We start from the raw sequence: 20,035 nt of genomic DNA, 5'->3' as shown, positions 1-20,035 counted from the left end.
TTTTAGGAGAATCTGCTTAATAGATATGAACAAGACAGGAAGAAGATTGGGATCTGTCAGCATAAACCAATTATGTGCTAATAAGAATCTAAATTAAAGACAGATAACTAATGGCAAAGGGATGAAAGATGCAAAGTGACAGACACAAAAGGCAGTGTATCAATTACTATTGTGAAAGACCCATAAGGTATAAATTAGATGATAATCAATCAAATGCAGAGTGGAGATGGGCATTAGAAAATATTCAGGCACAACTGTTCTGCTTGCCCTATAAGAACAAGGCTTGTCCAAGCAGCCAATACATTTGGGAGAGCCAGTCAGTTCAGAGAAGAACAGCACAAAGGACATTTTGTCCTGATACTGAAGTGGCATTAAAGAAGGTACTAGTTACATCACTTCTAATCTAGATCTCTAGATAGAAAGTAATAAATGTTATTAAAACTTAAATATACTGTGTGTTTGCATGTGTGTGTGTGTGAGAGAGAGAGAGAGAGAGAGAGAATGAAAGAGAGACTATGAGAATGAATGATTACTGACACCGTACTCTAACAAATGAGGATATTTTCCTTGCTTCCTTAATTAAAGAATCATTGTCTCTATGAAAATTTACAATTCAGCCGGTGAGATGGCTCATCAGGTAAAGGTGACTGCCACCGAGCCTGATGACCTGAGTTCAATCCCTGGAAACAACATGGTAGAAGAGCACCAACTCCCTCAGGTGTCCTGACTTCTACACGTGAGCCATGGTATGTGTGTGCATGAACACATTCTTAACAGAAAAACACAAACATCCACGTCTGTAGTCACAGAGTTATGCTTTTGCAACAGGACACCTAAAAAAGCCCATGGCATCAGTGAGTGTCTTCTCCTCTTCTAAAAAACCCCTCCATTCCACTCCTACAACCAAATGCCACAAATTTCCTCAACTTGCTTCTTCCTAAACTCACCTATACCATCAAAATCAAGAGTAACATTTCCAAATCCTACTCCAGGAAAACTATCTGGAAAGATCAAGTTTATAAAAATAAATGTAGGCAACATACCTCAAATTCCTTCACCTTTTCCATTGTGATCAAGCGCCTTGCTGTGTGACTGGAAAGCTTCTGCTCACAATTGCTAATAAGTTTCAGGCAAGGGTGCCAGGGCACCATCTCTTCGGTGTACCTGAAGACAGAGCTGACAGTTAGGAAAATCTCATGGCAGTAGTCACACAGGCACCATGGAAGCCAAGTGCGGTGCCCACACAATCCATAAGTCATCGACTTGTACTTTACAAATACTTTATAAGTACTGGTACCAAAAACTGAAGTTCAATACTTTAACCCTTGAAGGAAAGGACAGAAGGACAGACAGTGAGAGACAGTGAAAGGAAAACAGATGGAGAGAGAAGGGAGGGAAGAAGGGAGAATCTACCCATATGTTTTGATGAAGAATGTCAAACCACAGAACTACAAGATGGTGATACACCCTAATGGGGCCACGAAAGCAGATTAGACAGAAGTACATTCCATAGCACACCCTTAACAGTCAAGAGGGATGACTCCTCTGGGGATTTTTATAAAGTCTACAATAGCATGCATATACTTTACACTGAAAAATGAAAACATTCCTAAAAAACGCTAGTGATATCTTGAGACCTCCACTAAATATGTAAATAAATCTAAAGTTCTTTATCAAATAATTCAAATAACTAACAACAAGTAAACACTACAAACTGTACTAGTCCCAGGGTCACATTCACTAGGAGTAACACTGGACAGGACACTGAGTGGATCAAGTGTTGCTAGAGAGCGATGTGCTACATGAACAGAGATGACTGGCATCTAGAAAGCAAGCCAGCAAACACACTAGGCAAGAGTCTAGCAGAAGGAACTAGCGATGGGGGGAACACTGATGGAGCAGATTGGAGAAGAGCAGCAGGAAGCACCCCCTCCCCAATTTGTGTGGGTGCCTGCAGAACACTGATTGCAGGTTTTACTTTCCTTTTGAAACCTTTACATGTTCTGTAGTTTCTGCACATTTGTTAAATGGATAACTTTAAACCTCTAACTAGAACTGAGAAAGGCACTGACTATGCACCTTGAACCCAGCCAGCTGTTCTCATGTGTCAACATCACCCTGCCCACCGCTCTTGGGGACTCTTCCATGTGTCTCTGACCTTCAACTTTCTCCCCCTCACTGTCTCAATCACATGCTCAAAACCTTCAACACTCACTCACCAAGCACGTTCATGCTGTACTTCACTCCATTATCAGGGGAAGGAATTCTCTTGAAGTCATACTTTGCTCTTCCTTAGGGCACTCATGACCATTTCAGTTTTACCTCATCTAATAAGTCTTTAATACTTACTCTATAGTCAGAAATAACATGCTTTTTAATAAAACTAGTCCATATAAATTTAGATTCACCACCGAAAATATTTATGATATGAAGAAATAAGTTTCACATCATGACTGAGACTAAATTTTAAAATAAAAACAGAATCTATAACTTTGAAATTAAACTTATATACAGCAAAATCAATGGATGTCTAAAACAGTATCTGTCATACTTGAATGTACACTTTTGGTTTTAGAAGAGAAGATCCTACTTTTCACTATGTAGCTCAAATTGGTCTCATATTCCAGCTCTTCCATGTAGAAATGTTAACTTTTTAAAAAAATTTAAAGACCTTCTATTGACACTGAATCATGTTTTTAAAATGTCACTTAAATATAAACAAATATAAATTCCTCATACGCCTCATATATAACTAGAAAACAAAAATAAGTCAAATCCAAATTTAATAAGCAATTTTAAGTTATATTTATGACAAGAATAACTCTAATATTGCTCAAACAAGGTATCAGTAGCTAACTTTATTTTTTGAGAAGAGCCTGGTAGGCACAAACCACAGCATTTGTTTTAAAACCATATAAAATAGTATTTGTTTGTTTAACCATAAAGGAACATTACTGATTGCTAGCCTCTTACAGTCCCCCTCTGTATCTTAGACTGGTTGTAAGACACCTTCCTCTCCATACTATAATCCAAAAATTCATTCAAACCAGTAGATATCTGCAATAACACTAATAATCTCCAGTATTTGATGTGGGATTCCCCTGTTTATGCTGTGAATACCATTGGTGAATAAAGAAACTGCCTTGGCCTGTTGATAGGCGGGGAAAACTAAACTGAATGCTGGGAGAATGGAGGCAGAGTTAGAGAGAAGCCATGTAGCCCTGTGGGAGCCAGACAGAACTTTACCCGGTAAGCCACAGCCACGTAGCGATACACAGATTACTAGAAATGGGTTAAATTAAAATATAAGAGCTAGCAGATAAGAAGTTAGAGCTAATAGGCCAAGCAGTGGTTTAATTAATAGTTTCTATGTGATTATTTTAGGACTGAACTGCCAGGTGGCCGGGAAACCAACAAGCAGCCTCCCGCAACAAGCACTCTGTAAATCACCTCTAGATTACTCAGAATACCCAATATGATAGAAATGCAACTTGCTATACTGCAGAGCTTTGGAAATGGCCAAGAATAAAGTCTATTCAGTACATGTAAAACTACTATAGTAGCCCAAACTCCATTTTGCATCTAAGATTGGCTAAATCCAGGTTTAGAAACAACAGATATGGAGAACTAACTGTATATTAATGACCAAATCAATGGAACAAAGTACTTCAAAATAACATATTGGAAAAAAAAATTAAAATAGCAGCTTAAAAACATCTTTGGTGTATATAAATAGTATATTTTGTGTCAGTAGACTGTTTGAAAACTGTTACGTTTGTATTGTGCCTAGACAATTATAATAATTCCTGATTTAGTTTTTCTTACCATTACCCTATAATTTGTTATCTATTTGAAACTAAAATCAGCCCAAACAGGCAAATCTACACAGACTTAGATCAGTGGTTGCCAAAGACAGGAGGGGTGGCTCCACGCTGGGTTTCTTCAACAATGAAAATGTTTACAGTGTGTGTGTGGGGGGGGGGGGGGGTTATAGTGGAGATGCTGCACAACTTTGTGGGAATACATAAACCACAGGAAAGAAAAGTGTGGAGTGAGAATTGCACAAATACAAATTACATTCCAAATTTTTTAAAAGCAAAAATAGCTGTATCCATAAGACCCTAGCTTTTTCATGAACTAATTTCATAGTCACCTATTTCCTTGTAAAATTTCATGTTTTAATTTCTTCCTAAATGTCATCAATCTCACCTGTCACATGAGAAACAAACTATGAGCTTACTGAGTATTCTGAACTGTTTAAGGAATCGCTTTCCTGTTTCCTTGATAAAGATTGAAAAAAAAAAAAACATGTTCTCTTAATTGATATTAACCACCAGAAACTTATAGACTACATTAGAATTTATTCCCCAAATCTTAATTTGAGACATGTTAGTAGGTTTCTTGCCCATCAATTATTTCCTATGTGTCTGTGAGAGTACACGCCACCTACATGTGGGTTTCCTAGAATGCCACAGAAGGGCCAGAACTGGGGTTACACACCAGTGATGAGCACAGCCCAGTGGAGGCTGTGGGAACTGACCTCAGGTCCTCTGGAAGAACAGTAAACACTCTTAACTGCTAAGCCATGTCTCCAGCTCCCATACTTTATTTTAACTGACAATAATAACATATAGTTGTGTGGCATAATATGAAGTTTTGATATATGTATGTCACATTCTTTTTTATTACTTTATTTCGCGAGTGTGGGCATGCAAGCACCACAACACACCTGTGGAATTTAGAGAACATCTTTCAGGAGTTTTCTCCTACCACATGGGCTCTGGAAATCAAACCACAAGCCACCTAACTTGTGTGACAAGCACCTGAATACACTGAATCATCTTACTGACCCTGCCATCACATTCATCGCTAACAGGAACAGATGGATTTTGTCCTTCACAATGGAAGCTTCTAGTCACTTTAGGAGTTAGCTGGCACAATGAAATTAGATAACCAAGTTCTATGGTGTGTCTGGGGTCTGGACCATCTCAGGATGACGTTCTCTAGCTCCATCCACTTACTTGCAAATTTCATAATTTTGCCTAACAGCTGAACAATATTCTGTTGTGTAAATATACCAGCTTTTCAGCTTTGCTTGAGTACTTTCTTCCTACTGGCCTTTTATATGGATACTATGTCTTTCCTTTTTATTAAATGATAGTGTGTTTGCCTGCTTGTTCTCTAAAGAGACAAAGAACAGAGTGTGGAATTGCAGGGGTGGGGGGAGCAGGGAAGATCTAGGAGGAGTTGGGGAAGGGAACATGGTAATCAATATATTGTTTACAATTGTTTACAATTTAAAAAAACAGAACAAAACAAAAAAGAAAGAATTGATAGATTTTTACACCTAGGTAGCCCAGCATGACTTGAAATTCACTATATAGCTCAGGCTGGCTTTGAACTTGAGATTCTCCTGCTTCAGACGCCTGAGTACTAAGATTACAACCATGTGCCTTCATACCAACATTCCTGCAGTTCTAAGTATTTGGTCATTCTTCCTTGTATAATTTATTAGAACAGAAAAGTCACTGAAGAAATATACAGTAGCTACTTTTTAAGATCTTGAGAAACAGCTTAAATCTTCAGATTTCTTTAGGTGAAGTGCGGTAAAAGCTGTCCTCGGCATACAATATGCCCGTGACCCTCTAGAGATCACAGCAGCTGTGACTCATGCTATGAAACACTGTCCTGTGGGCACAATGTGTCACTGCTAGTGACAGATGAAGACCTGTCAGCAGCTGCGCAAAGACTGGGCCAATTACCCTTCTGTCACTGGGACCCACATCTCCCCAAAACTCACAGGCAATGGTTACTAGAGGAGAGGGCTTAGGAAGTCTCACCCCCAAGGTTATAAAGACAATTAACAGCTACTATGGGAGACTGTTTTTTACTTCAGTGGCCTAAGTTTCTGTAAATAAACTTAATTAAAATCATTGTTTTTTTACCAAGCAAGACATTTCATGACTGTTTCTATGCTCTGTTGTTGGAATTATGTTTAGGACAAACAGATATCTGTTCATGTCCTTAGGATGAAAAGTTCACACAACAACTCACAAGACACCTCAGACTGTGTCTGTTAACGCTCCCTCACCAAGATCAGTTTTTGTTCTGAGGGTGTCATATCAGGGCTTTAGGAGAAGAAACGCAACACTTAGCACCGAAGAGGAAAAGGGCAGATCCAAAGCTCAGTGTGGGAGAAGCTGCACTGTCCTTCCTATAGCTGCTAAGACATTTAACCATGGCTCAGCTGTCTTCCAGGAAAGGGGGAATTACAACGGGAAATGTGCAGATGGCTGGCATCCTTCATGGTTGCCCTGATTTGATTGGCAAACTTCTTCCAGCTGAGTGGGAAGGGTCCGACTCCAAAGAGTACATGCCATACCAATTCTAAATAGTGTCTCCTGGGATCCGAACATTTGGGACGTGTGAATAGAATCAAATCGTGACAGGCAATGAGATGAACATGGAAGAGAACTGGGAGTGAGAGAAGTACTTGTCGTTCTCAACCCCCCAAGAAGGCAGGACTGTATGCACTAGAAGTCAGGAGGTTAGCCAATCCAGTAGAGATATCGGGACTGTGTGGCTTTGCTGAGCCCCCAGTGTGTCTCATCTTTACAATGTAGGAGACTCTAAGGGGTCTTAGTGACTTTGGCTGTCATAAGTGCTCCATCAATCAAGATGGATTAGGAAAACAGAGTGGATGATGGGTTCTGTCTAGGTCAAAGGCAAATGTGGCAGGAATTGTGTAGAGCTGGAATTTCCAAGAGGAATACTTAAGAGAAAACCAAAAGCTATTATAATTTCTCTAAGTCCCTAAAGCCTGAACAGCAGTTTACCAATGGGATTTAAAGCATGAAAATACCAGGGATTCCCACTATGACAACTGCTACTCAGAAAAGAGATTCTATGGGATGGGAAACACCACAGCCACTTCCCTAACACAGCAGAGAAGGAAGCCTATAGAAGACAGTGCAATGGGAGCATCCCATGCTGAACTGCAGATTATTTGGGCTTAGACAGATGATGGGGCAGGTACCTACTGTTTCCTGTTGGACCCCAGAAGCACTAGGTGCAATAAGCATCAGTGAATGGAAATGGAGATGGCGTAGTGCGAGCGAAAAGGAGTGAGTGTGTCCTAAGAACGGGAAATTTCCCCCTGGGGATGGAGAGTCAAATGTGGCCCATGGAGGGGCAGCAGAAGGCAGCAGCATAAGCCCAGAGCCACTCAGACCCTGGAAGAAGACACCCTGGCTCCTCTGTTCCCCAGGCCAGGTGTTAAGCACAAGCCTGCACCTCCTATTCTTTTTTGGGGGGGGGGTGCATTAAAGAAATACTCCAGAGGGAGGAGTTGGGATAGTTCACAAAGAACGATTAGAGACTTTAAAGATCTTAGGGTAATGCTCCCCATCCATCCATTCTTGTCGTGAACACTGCTCTTCTGAGAAAAGAACTGCAAGAAGTTAACGGGGCCTTTCTGTGCTGCGCTGGGCCTTGTAGTTTATTGACGCTAGGTGGCATGTGTTTGGAAAGAATGGATTGCAGTGAGCCCTCAGGGATCCTGCCCACACTGTGTAAAAGAGTATCGTTATGCAGTGCTAACCCAAGTGTTTTACAGATTTAAGGAGGCATCTGAAAGGCAGGAAAGTACACCCCACAGCAGCAAGGATGTGAAATAATTGGGACAGGGTGCAGGGGTCAGATTGCAATGATATTCTAGGGTGTTTTATGGCTACACAAGGTATAGGTAATATGTAATGAGTGACTGAGAAAATCCTACAATAGTCTATGCCTGTAACATAAAACTATGGCTAACGACTGTGAACACAGGCATCTGGCACGAGGAGAAAATGGCACTCCTGGAAGCCCTAAGGCAACTGAACAAAATCCCAGTACCAGAAATTCTGGGATGCTTCCCTATGATCCAAAGACCCCACACACAGGATTTTGCCATTTATATTAATTGCATATGAGAACTGGATTCTAAGAGTCTAGTATAATGCCTAGATGAAAGAGTCTAATGAGAGGAACAGAGTAATGGATGATTACATACCACTAAATCTAAATGAGCAAATGAAGGGAAGACTTGTACAATGCAGACTCACAAATGCATAAAGAATGATGAATAGTTTATCACTTTCCACCAAAACAATAAAGCAGCGCTGTTTGTAATACAACGTGAGAAGCAAATAAAAGTTGTCAATGTGAGCAGCACTTTGATAGAGATGATGGTGTCATTTCTAGAAATCTGCCGTATGAGAGGAAATAATGACTCAGAGTAGAGACACCAGACAAAATGAAATGGCCAGATGATCAAAATTCAGATGGTTTATAAAGGTGCCAGACACTAAGATCAGTTTTACGATGCTCCCACAAAGAAAACATTTTTGTTCAGTCGAGTCACAGAGAAAATATCACGAGGCCTGGTGAGGGCTGGGACAGTTTTCAATGAGAATGGTCTCCATAGCTTCACATATGCTTGGTTCACAGTTGATAGAACTGTTTGGGAAGAGTTAGGAGGTGTGGCCTTGCTAGATGAAGCATGTTACTATGCGTTAGAATTCATTCTCATTCTCTCTCTCTCTCTCTCTCTCTCTCTCTCTCTCTCTCTCTCTCTCTCCCTAGAGGAGCAGATGTTAATCTCAGCTACTGCTCTAGCACCATGCCTTGCCTGCTCTTTGCCATGCCCTCCACCTTAATCATGGACTCTAACCCCAGCAACTGCGAGCCCCCAAATCAAATGCTTTCTTTTATGAATTGCCTTGGTCATTATGTCTCTTCAAAGCAATAGAAAAACAACAGAAACAAGGGTCAACCCAAAAATATTGGTTATGGACACTATAAAACTTCCATGACAATAAAGATAAGGAAAGGCTGAGAGACACCTTGACCTGAAGACACTGCAAAGGTAAGATAGCACATTTTCCTGAAGAACTCAGACCAGTAAAATCTGAAAGGCTCCCAGGAACAAACAGCACTGCCATTACCAATGTGATTTCCAGTTACAGCAGAGTTGGTGGCAGACAGGAAGGTAAAATCATGGATACAGGATAGGAAGAGAGCATTCGCTCCTAACTTTTCACATGGGTTCAGTAATGTAGCCATATATAGGAGTGCATACCTATAATCATAGCACTCAGGTGGCAGAGAAAGAAGACTAGGAGTTCAATGCCATCCTGGGCAACAGGAGGTCCTACCTCAAAAACAAAGTAAAACAAACAGACAAAAAGAGATTAATAATAATGGGTGTATACAGAATAGAGGAATGGCCATCTATGCTAGTATCTGAAGCATGTGTGCATGGGACAGAAAATCAGTGCTTTTTTACTATATTGTAATGTTTTCTGTACATTTGAGAAGTCTTTCAGAATTTTTTTTAATTAAAGGAAGGACTGCAACTTGAATTAAAACAAAAGTGAATTAAAACAAAAGTTACTTTTTTCTGCCACAGGTAGAAGAGAAAGTGCTGAGAAATAGCAAGTAAATACAAGATTTTCAAGTAGCATTTAGCAGAAGAAAAAGAAAACAAAAAGGTGGCTGGAATGCCCACGAGACTGCTAGCAGAAACCATGCGCTTTCCGGGGGGAGGGGGGAGCACATTTTAGAAAACACTGTTTAATGTAACAACCATTTCACATATAAGTGAGGAAATGCTCTCCTAAAAATTATAATAAATCCCTATCTATAGCTGCATAGACCAGACAGTGGGATATACCACTGGGAATAAGAAATGTAATTAGCTGGGCAGATTTGAAAATTTAGGTAACTCATAGTACTTCTTAAAAACAATTTTCCTTGTTTTCTAAAATAAGGAGGCTAACTTACATTTTTTTATATTATTATGAGTGCGTGTGTATGTGTGTGTGTGTGTGTGTGTGTGTGTGTGTGTGTGTGTAGCATGTGTGTACCCAGTGACTACAAAGGCCAAAAGCAGTCGTCTGATCCCTTGGAATTGGAGGTACAGTTATGAGCCACCTCTGTGCAGTGCTGGGACTTGAACCTGGGTGTTCTGTAAGAGCAACAAGTGCTCTAACCTCTAAGAAAACATAAAGCCAGTGTTAAGTAATCTGGATACATGTACTTATCAACTGATAAACAAATACATAACTAAAGCTAGGCCAAAGTCACTTCAAATAAATGTTTATAAAATAAGCAAAAGCTATACACCTACCAAATCCTGAGGTACCTAACCCACCACTGCTACCAGTGTCCTCAACTACTTTTGAACAAATATATATTGAAAAGACAAGTATTAAAATACTTAATACCTTTCAAAAGATTTCTGTGGCAAATTAAAGAAATAACTAAACCATAATCTTAATACTGCCTTTCAAACTTAAGAACTTATCCTTTTTTAAAAAGTATGTGTGTGTGAGAGAGAGAGACAGAGAGAGAGAGATAGAGATAGAGATAGAGATAGAGAGAGAGAGAGAGAGAGAGAGAGAGAGAGAGAGAGAGAGAGAGGATGACTCATGGGAATCAATTCTCTCCTTCTACTATGTAGGTCCCAATGACTGAACTCCAATCACCAGGCCTGATGGCATACTTTTACTGACTGAAGCTCTCTGCAGGCCCCTTAATACCACATCTTATTCAGACACCTTCTCTTCATCGATGCACACAGCTCTACTCAACAGTTGCCAGTTATTGAGGAACAAAGCCAATCATGTTCAACATAAAAACAGCTTTAAATATATGCAAATTTTTATCTTGGTTTTAGGTTGTTAAAAATATTTATTGCATTTAAGGTAGTCATAAGAGGCAGGTAAGAAAGCCAGTACTAGAAATAACAGGCATAGGAGTTACTCAGGGAAATTTCTGAAAACTACTTGTGTTTTATGACTAGGCAGCAGCTACTAAACATCTATGATATACCAGACACTGAGCTAAAGGATTGACAAACTTTTCAGGCAAAGAGCCAAAATGCAAATATTTTAGATTTTCTGGGTACATGTATTTCTTTCAACTATTTTTTTAATATTATATAGCCTAGACTAACCTCAAAATCAAGAGGTAGCCATGTTGACTTTGAATTCTGACCTCCCAGCTATGCCTTCCAAGATAACAAACATACTATCACGCCCAGATTTTCTGGTACATAGTCTTTTGTGAGTTTTCTAACAATTAGCTTTAAAAAAATATAAAAAAGTAGTTATGCTCAATCACCATATAAAAACAGTATGAAAAGCATATCTGTCCCAAAGGTGGTGGTTTGGCCAATACCTTACATTAAAAAGTTCAAAAACACCCAACTAATAAGAGGAAAAGGACTATTTTGGACTAGTATATAAACAAACCAAGGCTACTGCTAAACAGTAAATATAAAAATAGGAGCACAGTTAGAGATAAAAAAACAAGGATGATTAAAACATGCAAGGACAATAGAAAATAACATTAAAAATAAAGACTACATACTCCGGTGTATATACTGGTAACCAATAGACTAGTCTTCCACCCAGTACGAGGGTCTCAGCTGCAAAGTTTAACAGGTCAAAAAACATATCACTCAGATGATAACTCAAGGAGACAGGAACGTGGCTTTCTGGACTAACAGAGAACAAATATTACAAAATCAGTAAAAAGTTTAAAATTGCTCAAAGTAATTTCAAAAGAAAAAAAATCAGTAAGTTTTTCAAAGTGATAACTCATTACATTTAAATTTTACTTACCACTTTTCTATTCCCTTTGGTATTTCTTTCTGTGAACCTGACCTTCTTGTAGATTCTCTGATACCATATGGAGCTAGACAGGAAAAAACAGCAGGACAGTCAAGTCAGCCCATCGCCAATGAGGGACAGGTATACATCATGGGCGATCAAATGTGATATCCACGGATGAAAAGAATCATCACCCATGCATCATTCCACCCAAAAATATTTAAAAAAATGCTCAGGAAGGGATAATTTTGTCTTCAAAAATCTCCACAATATAAAGACACAATAAGGTTGTGGACATATTGTTAAGTAACAAAGGCCCAAAATTATTAAATGCAATGTCTGACTCTGAAGTAAATCCTGAATTCAAGGGAAAAATTAGTTCATAATATTTGTGGTTTAACTGACAAAACTGGCTAACAAACTGTTGATTATTGTGTCAACTTAGTAAGGTTGATTGCTAATCAAAAAAGAAAAAAGAAAAAGAAAACCATTAAGCCAGGCAGTGGTGACACAAGCCTTTAATCCCAGCACTTGGGAGGCAGAGGCAGGGAGATCTCTGTGAGTTTGAGGCCAGCCTGGTCTATGCAGCTAGTTCCAGGACTGCTACGGCTGTTACACAGAGAAACCCTGTATCAAAAAAACAAGATAGATAGATAGATAGATAGATAGATAGATAGATAGATAGATAGATAGATAAATAGATAGATAGATATACTGTGGCTAAGATATTATCTTTTTTCTCAGAAAATAGACAATAAAGTATAGGAAGAAAAATACCATACTGGGAGAAAAAAACAGTAAATAATAAAAGGTTCCAAATTGTCATAATGTATATTCACAATGGCATCTTAATGCTGAAAGAAATTTCTTGTTAGATTTGAAATCCTCTAAGGCAAAGAACAAAAAAATGGCTGAGACAAAATGTCTTAACTTTGCATTATTTACCAATTACTACCAAGATTTTAATTACAAAAATTTTTACAAAGATTATTAGCAACCCTGTGAAAAAGGCACATCTGTTTTGACAAAAAGCCCCAAATGCAGACGATTCACGAGCACAGAACCTAAGTTTTCATGTAGTGTTTTAGAGCTAATTGGTGCAGGAGCCCAGCAGTTTGCACAACCCCACTCTCTATGTCCAGAAAGAAGATGCTGGCGAGTTTTTTTCTCTCTCCTCCAGCCCGGCAAGATGCCCAAGGGAAAGAAGGCCAAGGGGAAGAAGGTGGCCCTGGCCCCCACCGTCGTGAAGAAGCAGGAGGCGAAGAAGGTGGTGAATCCTTTGTTTGAGAAGAGGCCTAAGAACTTCGGCATTGGGCAGGACATCGTTCCTCCAGCCATTAACCAGTTCACCCAGGCCCTGGACCGGCAAACAGCTACCCAGTTGCTTAAACTTGCCCACAAGTACAGGCCAGAGACCAAGCAGGAAAAGAAGCAGAGGCTGCTGGCCCGTGCTGAGAAGAAAGCTGCCTGCAAAGGGGATGTCCCGACTAAGAGACCACCTGTCCTTCGAGCAGGCGTCAATACAGTCACCACTTTGGTAGAGAACAAGAAGGCTCAGCTGGTGGTGATTGCCCACGACGTAGACCCCATTGAGCTGGTGGTCTTCCTGCCTGCTCTGTGTCGCAAGATGGGGGTCCCCTACTGCATCATAAAGAGAAAGGCCAGGATGGGCGGCTGGTCCATAGGAAGACGTGCACCACTGTTGCCTTCACACAGGGTAACTCGAAAGACAAGGGTGCTCTGGCCAAGCTGGTGGAAGCTATTAGGACCAATTACAACGACAGATATGATGAGATCCGCCGCCACTGGGGAGGCAACGTCCTGGGTCCTAAATCTGTGGCTCGAATTGCCAAGCTGGAAAAGGCAAAGGCCAAAGAACTCGCCACTAAACTGGGTTAAATGTACTGCTGAGTTTTCTGTACATAAATATAATTATAAAAAAAAAAGAAGAAGAAGATGCTGGTGAAAATAGGTGCTATAGAGGGAGGCTCACCTAAATGGAAGATCGCTGAAAGCACAGAGATTGACACAGAAACCACAAACAACACTGGCTCTAGTTGATACACTGATGGCCAATAAATGGGAGGGAAAATGGATGGCAAATTATGTACAGACAGGAAATAAATGTATTTGCTAAAATGAAACCACAAACCCTTAAGTACTAAAATTAACAACCTGCTTTCTCATCATAATTTTTGTATTGGTTTTGAAGAAGAGTGGGAAGAACCCTAGTACAAGTGGGCGTTTCTCATGTGTTGATATATTTATAATTAAAATGTACCAATTTCAGAAAACTAGCCCCCTTCCTACTTTGTAGAAAATAAACTCACGATCTGTGATGATTGCATCAAAATACGTTCCCTTCCTCCAGGAAGGCTTAGAGGCATCTGAAACCAAGACATCAAGATAAAACTTCTCTAAGCCATATTGACGAAGATTTGCCCTGATGTTTTCATCTGGTCCTCGCCATTTCTGGTTTTTTCTACTAGCTTTTCCTAAAGAGAAAGAAAATGAAGACAGAAAATTATTCCATCAAACAAAGCATCATTCTTTTCTTTAGTTTAGCCGAAAATACTTTTATGCCCATGCAAACCCACATTTACCCACATAAAATGTGTGTTCATTTGTAATCTTAATTGTATGCACACAACTAAGCAAATATTTCACCTTATTATTTTGAACAGTAAAATGTACCTTATTAAAACGACCAATACTTTACAAGTATAAAGTATTCACCAGTAAGCTACATAAGTGAGTAGAACATGAACCTATCTTAGAAGAATAGAGTTCATGCTGAAAATGTTTGATCAGATAAATGAAACAGAAATGAAGAATGCTAACTTGTGAAACACAGCAGCTCTGACCATGAAGAAGGCAGACAAATGAAAAAATTACTCATGAAAAATCAGTGTACACAGAAAAAATGAAGAAACTCAAAAGCTTAGCACATAAGAGACCTAAAGGGAAGATGATGATCATGTCAGTGATAAGATTAGAGAAACCCAAAGAAAAAAAAACAGCTTAATAGTCAAATCTGAGATATATAACCACCCCCATACACATACCACACCATACCCATCACACACACACACAACACACACACACAACCAGAAAATGGCACTAGCTAAAAGAGAGAATCACCAGGTAGCTGAACTCTGGAGTACACACTTGGAGCCATCAGTATTTAAGCAAGTGGAACTGGTGAGAATGAATACATTTCAGCCTAGGTGTCAGCTACCCAAGAGCTTGCTCTAGTATTACTGATTCTTGAGGCAGGGAAGGAACTCACAGAAACCCTCCTGCCTCTGCCTCCTGTAGCCATGTACCACCATGCCCAGCAATTATACACTTTTGTATTATGATCAACTTTACAGTAAAACAAAACTTAAAAAGAAAATTAAGAAGATGAAAAACTCCAAACAACATTCAATATGATAGAAACAGGGATTAAAAAATGGATGCTGGCCAGGTAGTGGTGACACACACCTTTAATCCCAGCATTCCAGAACCAGAGGCAGGTGGATCTCTGAATTCAAGGCCAGTGTAGTCTACAGAGAGAGTTCTAGGACAGCCAAAAATAAAAACCTTTGGACAGCCAAACAAACAAACAAAAAATGGATGCCAAGAGAAAAAAAATAGTATGTGAAGAGAAATGAAAGAAAACCCTGGGTCTTAAAGAGAATGAAATAAAACTGTCAGAAGAGTAAAAGCAGCACCCAGTGAGAACACTGTCCCGGAAAGAAGGAAGGCTTATGACAGTCAACACTGCACAACAGAGAGCCACCGTGGGTGTTCTGGGCTAAATGCTGGGCACAGGTGCTCAAGGTCACAGACGGTGAGAAAGAGAGACTGAAAGCAGACAGCAGGTTTCCAGGCATGTGGGCAAAAGGAAAATACAGCTAAAGGGACCCTATAAGACTGACAGGAAAGGCTTCTAGCTGCCCAAAAGGAAAAATCATGAGACGACCATACAGTATAACCTAAGAGATCAGAAAGCAGGAGCAAAGGACATACCTAGCAACTGGATACTCTCTAAGAAACTCTCCTCAACTAGAAATCTACTCCCCGTGGACTTAAGGGTATGAAATAACTTTTCAAGACTTTAATAAAAAAAAGTCTTAAAATCTGTGTGGGATAATTTCCTTAAAGCAATGTATTGTTACTCGCAATAAGCTAGAGCAAATCCCAGCACTTTACTTAGTCTAACATGAGACAAAGAGTATCTTTTTCTAAATCGCCCATTTATGAAAAATATTCAAAACTATAAGCTCCTTAAGACTCAAGACTTTTTACTGACAGTCAGTAAAAAAAAAAAAAGAAAAAAAAGACTCAAGACATAGTGTAACAAGCTATTAATTCTGCACACAACAGCTTCAGCAACAGAAAGTATAATAAAACCTCACCTTTAACCTACACTGAATGAAGGAAATTGTTTAAGAACTCATTCAAGATACAATAGAGGAATACTAGCATAGAGGCAAACAATTTCAAAAGCATGAATTTATTTGGTAATTTTAATACTACCCCATTATGAGAAATATACTTTTTTCACTCTGATTTAATGCCATCCAATCACAGACCATTAGTGAAGCTTTCCAATTTTTAGGTATTTTCTGTAACTGCCACAAAATCAAAGTGGCTCATGTTTCAAGTTACCCTCATCTAAAGGCAGAACCTTTACATTTGTAGACACCTCAAGTGTTTCAAGCATGTCCTGATCACAAAAAATTAAATTTTAAATGTTATTCAAAAACTAAATATTAATCCAACCTATACTCACAGCATGATTGCCAAGTAAATCAATGATGATAATCTTAAATAGAGACTACCTATGTTTTCTTTCTTTTTTAAAATTTATTTTTACATTCATTTTGTGTGCATGTATGTGAGGGTGTCAGAAGCCCTGGAACTGGAGTGACAGACAGGTGTGAGCTGCCATGTGCATGCTGGGAACTGAACCTGGGTTAAGAGAGGGTTTTTCTGTAGTTCTGGAGTCTGTCCTGGAACTCACTCTGTAGATCAGGCTGGTCTCAGACTCACAGAAATCTGCCTGCATGTACCTCGTGAGTACTGGGATTAAAGGCGTGCGCCACCCCGGCCCAACTCAGTTTGCCATTTAAAAAACAAAAAAGAAAAAACAAAACTTCTCTTATTAGGATGACAAGTTCCTGACTGGGAATGGTGAGATTTTTTTCTATTCATCTTAATAATCTTCTAGTTTATCTTGCACACCCTGAGTAATAATGCCATAAAATGGAGACACTCAAGGAAGCTTTGTGGTAAAATTACACTAAAATGTTGTGCTTTAAACACTAAAATGTCACATAAAACTACTTTATTATTTTAAAGGACCATTTGGCTTAACAACAAAGACGTCAACACCGTAAGTTCTACTCACCCAAGCCATGAACCGTGTTGTAGTCGATGTCCGTCCCACACACATAAGCGCCAAAGTGAGCAGACGCGATCAGGAGCCCACCTGGAAAGATTACCTTAGATTATTAAAAAAACATTTTGCTCCCTTTTCAATGTGAACATGCAAGTCTGTAAACACAAAGATTTTAAAATAAACTAAAAACTGGTTTTGAATTTCAGAAAACTAAAGTGAACATATTTCATGTATGCAATACTAACTTTTAGAAGCTAAAACATGGCCTGTCATGTAATTATCTCTTAGTACACACTATAAATATGAATTTCTGAGTAACTTATCCAGCTAATATCATTTTTCCATTAAACAGTGCTATGGCTAAGGTAAAAATAATGTTCCAATATAAACTGACCAGACTAAGGAATAGGACAGATGTGACCAGTTCAAATATGAAGGAAAAGTTCTAACAATTAAAAATGAAATGCCTTAAAATAAAAAGAAATATTTTTAAAATTTTAAGAAAATTTCATACTTAAATAAAATATAGTAATTATTTTTTATTAAACTCCACATTTTTATGTATTCAAATTAAAAATGCTTTTCATGCTTGATCAGTCCCCAATTACAATACAGAAAGATGAAATGAGAAATTTGCTTTTAGACTATAAAGTGTGCACAACCTTGGACAAAGGGCAAACTCTAGGATTTTCCTTCCCGCCCTTTTAAAATGTAACCTCGAAAATATAAGATGTTCAATGCCTTTATGGGGTCAAGATTTACAAATCGCATATCTACAGCAATTTAAAAATAGTCAGGGAAGAGTATTCTGAAAACACACTAACTAGTTTCCTACTGTTTCCCTTGAAGAATGCTAGCCTCAAGCGCAGCAGAAAGCAAACCCTAGGTCTTCTCACGCTAACCCCTGAAGCATTTGTGAGATGCAGTGCAAAAGAGACCTCATAGTTCTTGGTCTAGAGAAGGGGTGTCCCGTAGTCAGAAAAGTACTAAGTATTGTGTGATGGCGTGTGAGCCTCACAAGGTCACTTCACCCTAATCACAAGGCATTGCTACAATTCTGCCCATCAAGGCAGATACTCACCTAGAAGAACTAGTAGTCAAGGGAACAGAAAAGCTTCCCTGTGCTTCCTTAACCAGAACCTTATCCATTGCTTAGAGGGATTTTTGAGAAGACTCAATTTACAGTACACTGCTGAAAGGAGACGAATAAGCTGTTAGACTCACCTGTTACCTGGTGGCTTTTTAAGCTTTTAACTTTTTAAAAATAAAATCATAATCAATTGGTTTCTCTGAATTGATGACTGGGTAATCACTGTCAGCCATCTATTGCTCTTTCAGTTACAGCAGTTTTCGTATTTTGTTATACCTTCTGTGGAATTTTCTAGGGCAAATAGGGCAGTAAAGACAGAGGGTGCTGTGTTGAGAAGGCAGGAAAACGACTCGCCCATTTTTGCTATCCAAAGTAAAATATGAATACCACAAACGGGAGTCAGACTAACATTCAATGTTTCAGTTTCTTGTTACTTACACAGTAACTGTTTTAAAGTTAATGTAATATAAAAAAAAAGAATACAATGAGTGGAATTTATTCCATACTATAAAACTTAATTTAGGAGTTTCATCTCTGGAGGGCTAAGGGGAAAGCTCTGAAACTGAGGAAATGTGAAACTAGTCTTTGGTTTTGCTAGAGGGGTGGGAAAAAGAAAAAGAGGTTGGTAATTCTGTTGCCATTACTTTTCACTCTGTTTTATCCCTCTGAAAAAAAGGACTCTAAATTCTCTAAATGAACTAGCAGTCCGAGCGCTAGAATACTGCCAAAGGCAGGAACACAACTAGACCAACAACAGGGTTTAGGAAAAGAAACGACAAAGAACTATGAACTACTGTAAGGCAGAAAACACTGTAATGATCTACTGAGAACTGCCTCCCAGTCCTCTTTGCCATCCTACAGTTTCCTCTCAGGACCAAGTCACCATCCTCACCCTGACCGCAGTCTGTCATTCTTGAAATGACAAGATTCAAAAGGAGTGGTAGGATTTTCCTTGCACCTAGGATCTCCCTCGGATGGATTCTTAGTACTTGAGAAGAGTCAAAGCTATGGCTTCAGAGCTCTAGGCCACATAAAATAGTGAACACAACTCATCTCAATCATTTTAATTATAAAAAAATTATACATTTGCAAATTTAAGCTGCAATCCACAAATATTTTGGAAATCAACCCAAGAGGGGACTAGAAAATGAGTTCATAGTCAAACTCTTCATCATCATTTAGTATTAGCTATATCTAACATGTTTACCAAAAAGTATCCAAGTCCATAAAAAAGTAAAAATTAAATAATGATAGTAGCATAGTCCACTGAAGGTCTACAAGTTTTCAAATAACATTCTAACATTATATGTATATATTACCTCCCTCAATCTTTATAACATATTACTATGGCCAATTTACAATGACAGAACTGCAATCTACACAAGAATTTTGTCCGAAGTCACCTTGTTGGGAAAGTAAACTCACACTATATATGCTTTTCTTTATACTCTAGTATCTCCTCTAGCTCAGCACCAATTGAAGTTAAAAAAAATATATTAGTTTATATTGCACTAAATTACTGGTTTAGATTTAGCTGTCAAATGCCCTTCACAGATGAGTATGCTTAAGTGTTGGTTCTCATGGTGGTTCTATCAGAACTGTCTGGCTTAGAAGAAGGGCCTTTAGCCAACAGGGTTACTCTAATGAAGAGGATTATAGAACCCAGACCTTCCTTTTGCTTCTTGGCTATGAGATTAGCAGCCAATTCTACTCTGTGTCCCTTAACACTGTCTTGACATCAAACAAGAGCCTACAAGCAATGGTCTGCCTACCTAAAAGTAAAATGCAAAAAATAAACTCTTTTCTTTGTAAATTCTATCATATATTTCATTATAGTAACAGAAAGTTTATTAGCATACCAGCTAGATAAAATAGAAGCAAATTGTTTTACTAAGCAAATTA

General features: G+C 38.8%; 1 protein-coding gene across 2 annotated transcripts in view; it reads right to left on the bottom strand.

The window, feature by feature from the left end:
• Trmt11 (tRNA methyltransferase 11) overlaps positions 1-20,035 on the bottom strand; it is a 53,959-nt gene that overhangs the window by 15,019 nt on the left and 18,905 nt on the right. For both annotated transcript variants that reach the window (XM_075946528.1, XM_075946533.1), the window contains 5 exons: positions 17,053-17,133; positions 13,985-14,149; positions 11,667-11,739; positions 11,413-11,544; positions 1,044-1,164 (listed from right to left, as the gene is read on the bottom strand). In XM_075946528.1, coding sequence (XP_075802643.1) covers positions 1,044-1,164; positions 11,413-11,544; positions 11,667-11,739; positions 13,985-14,149; positions 17,053-17,133 — 572 coding nt within the window. The remainder of the gene's footprint in view (positions 1-1,043; positions 1,165-11,412; positions 11,545-11,666; positions 11,740-13,984; positions 14,150-17,052; positions 17,134-20,035) is intronic.

The sequence above is a fragment of the Microtus pennsylvanicus genome, chromosome 1 (genome assembly GCF_037038515.1).
Source record: "Microtus pennsylvanicus isolate mMicPen1 chromosome 1, mMicPen1.hap1, whole genome shotgun sequence".
Taxonomy (NCBI): domain Eukaryota; kingdom Metazoa; phylum Chordata; class Mammalia; order Rodentia; family Cricetidae; genus Microtus; species Microtus pennsylvanicus.
Note: the sequence above shows the minus strand (reverse complement) of the source record. Positions and strands in the feature narration are given on the sequence as shown.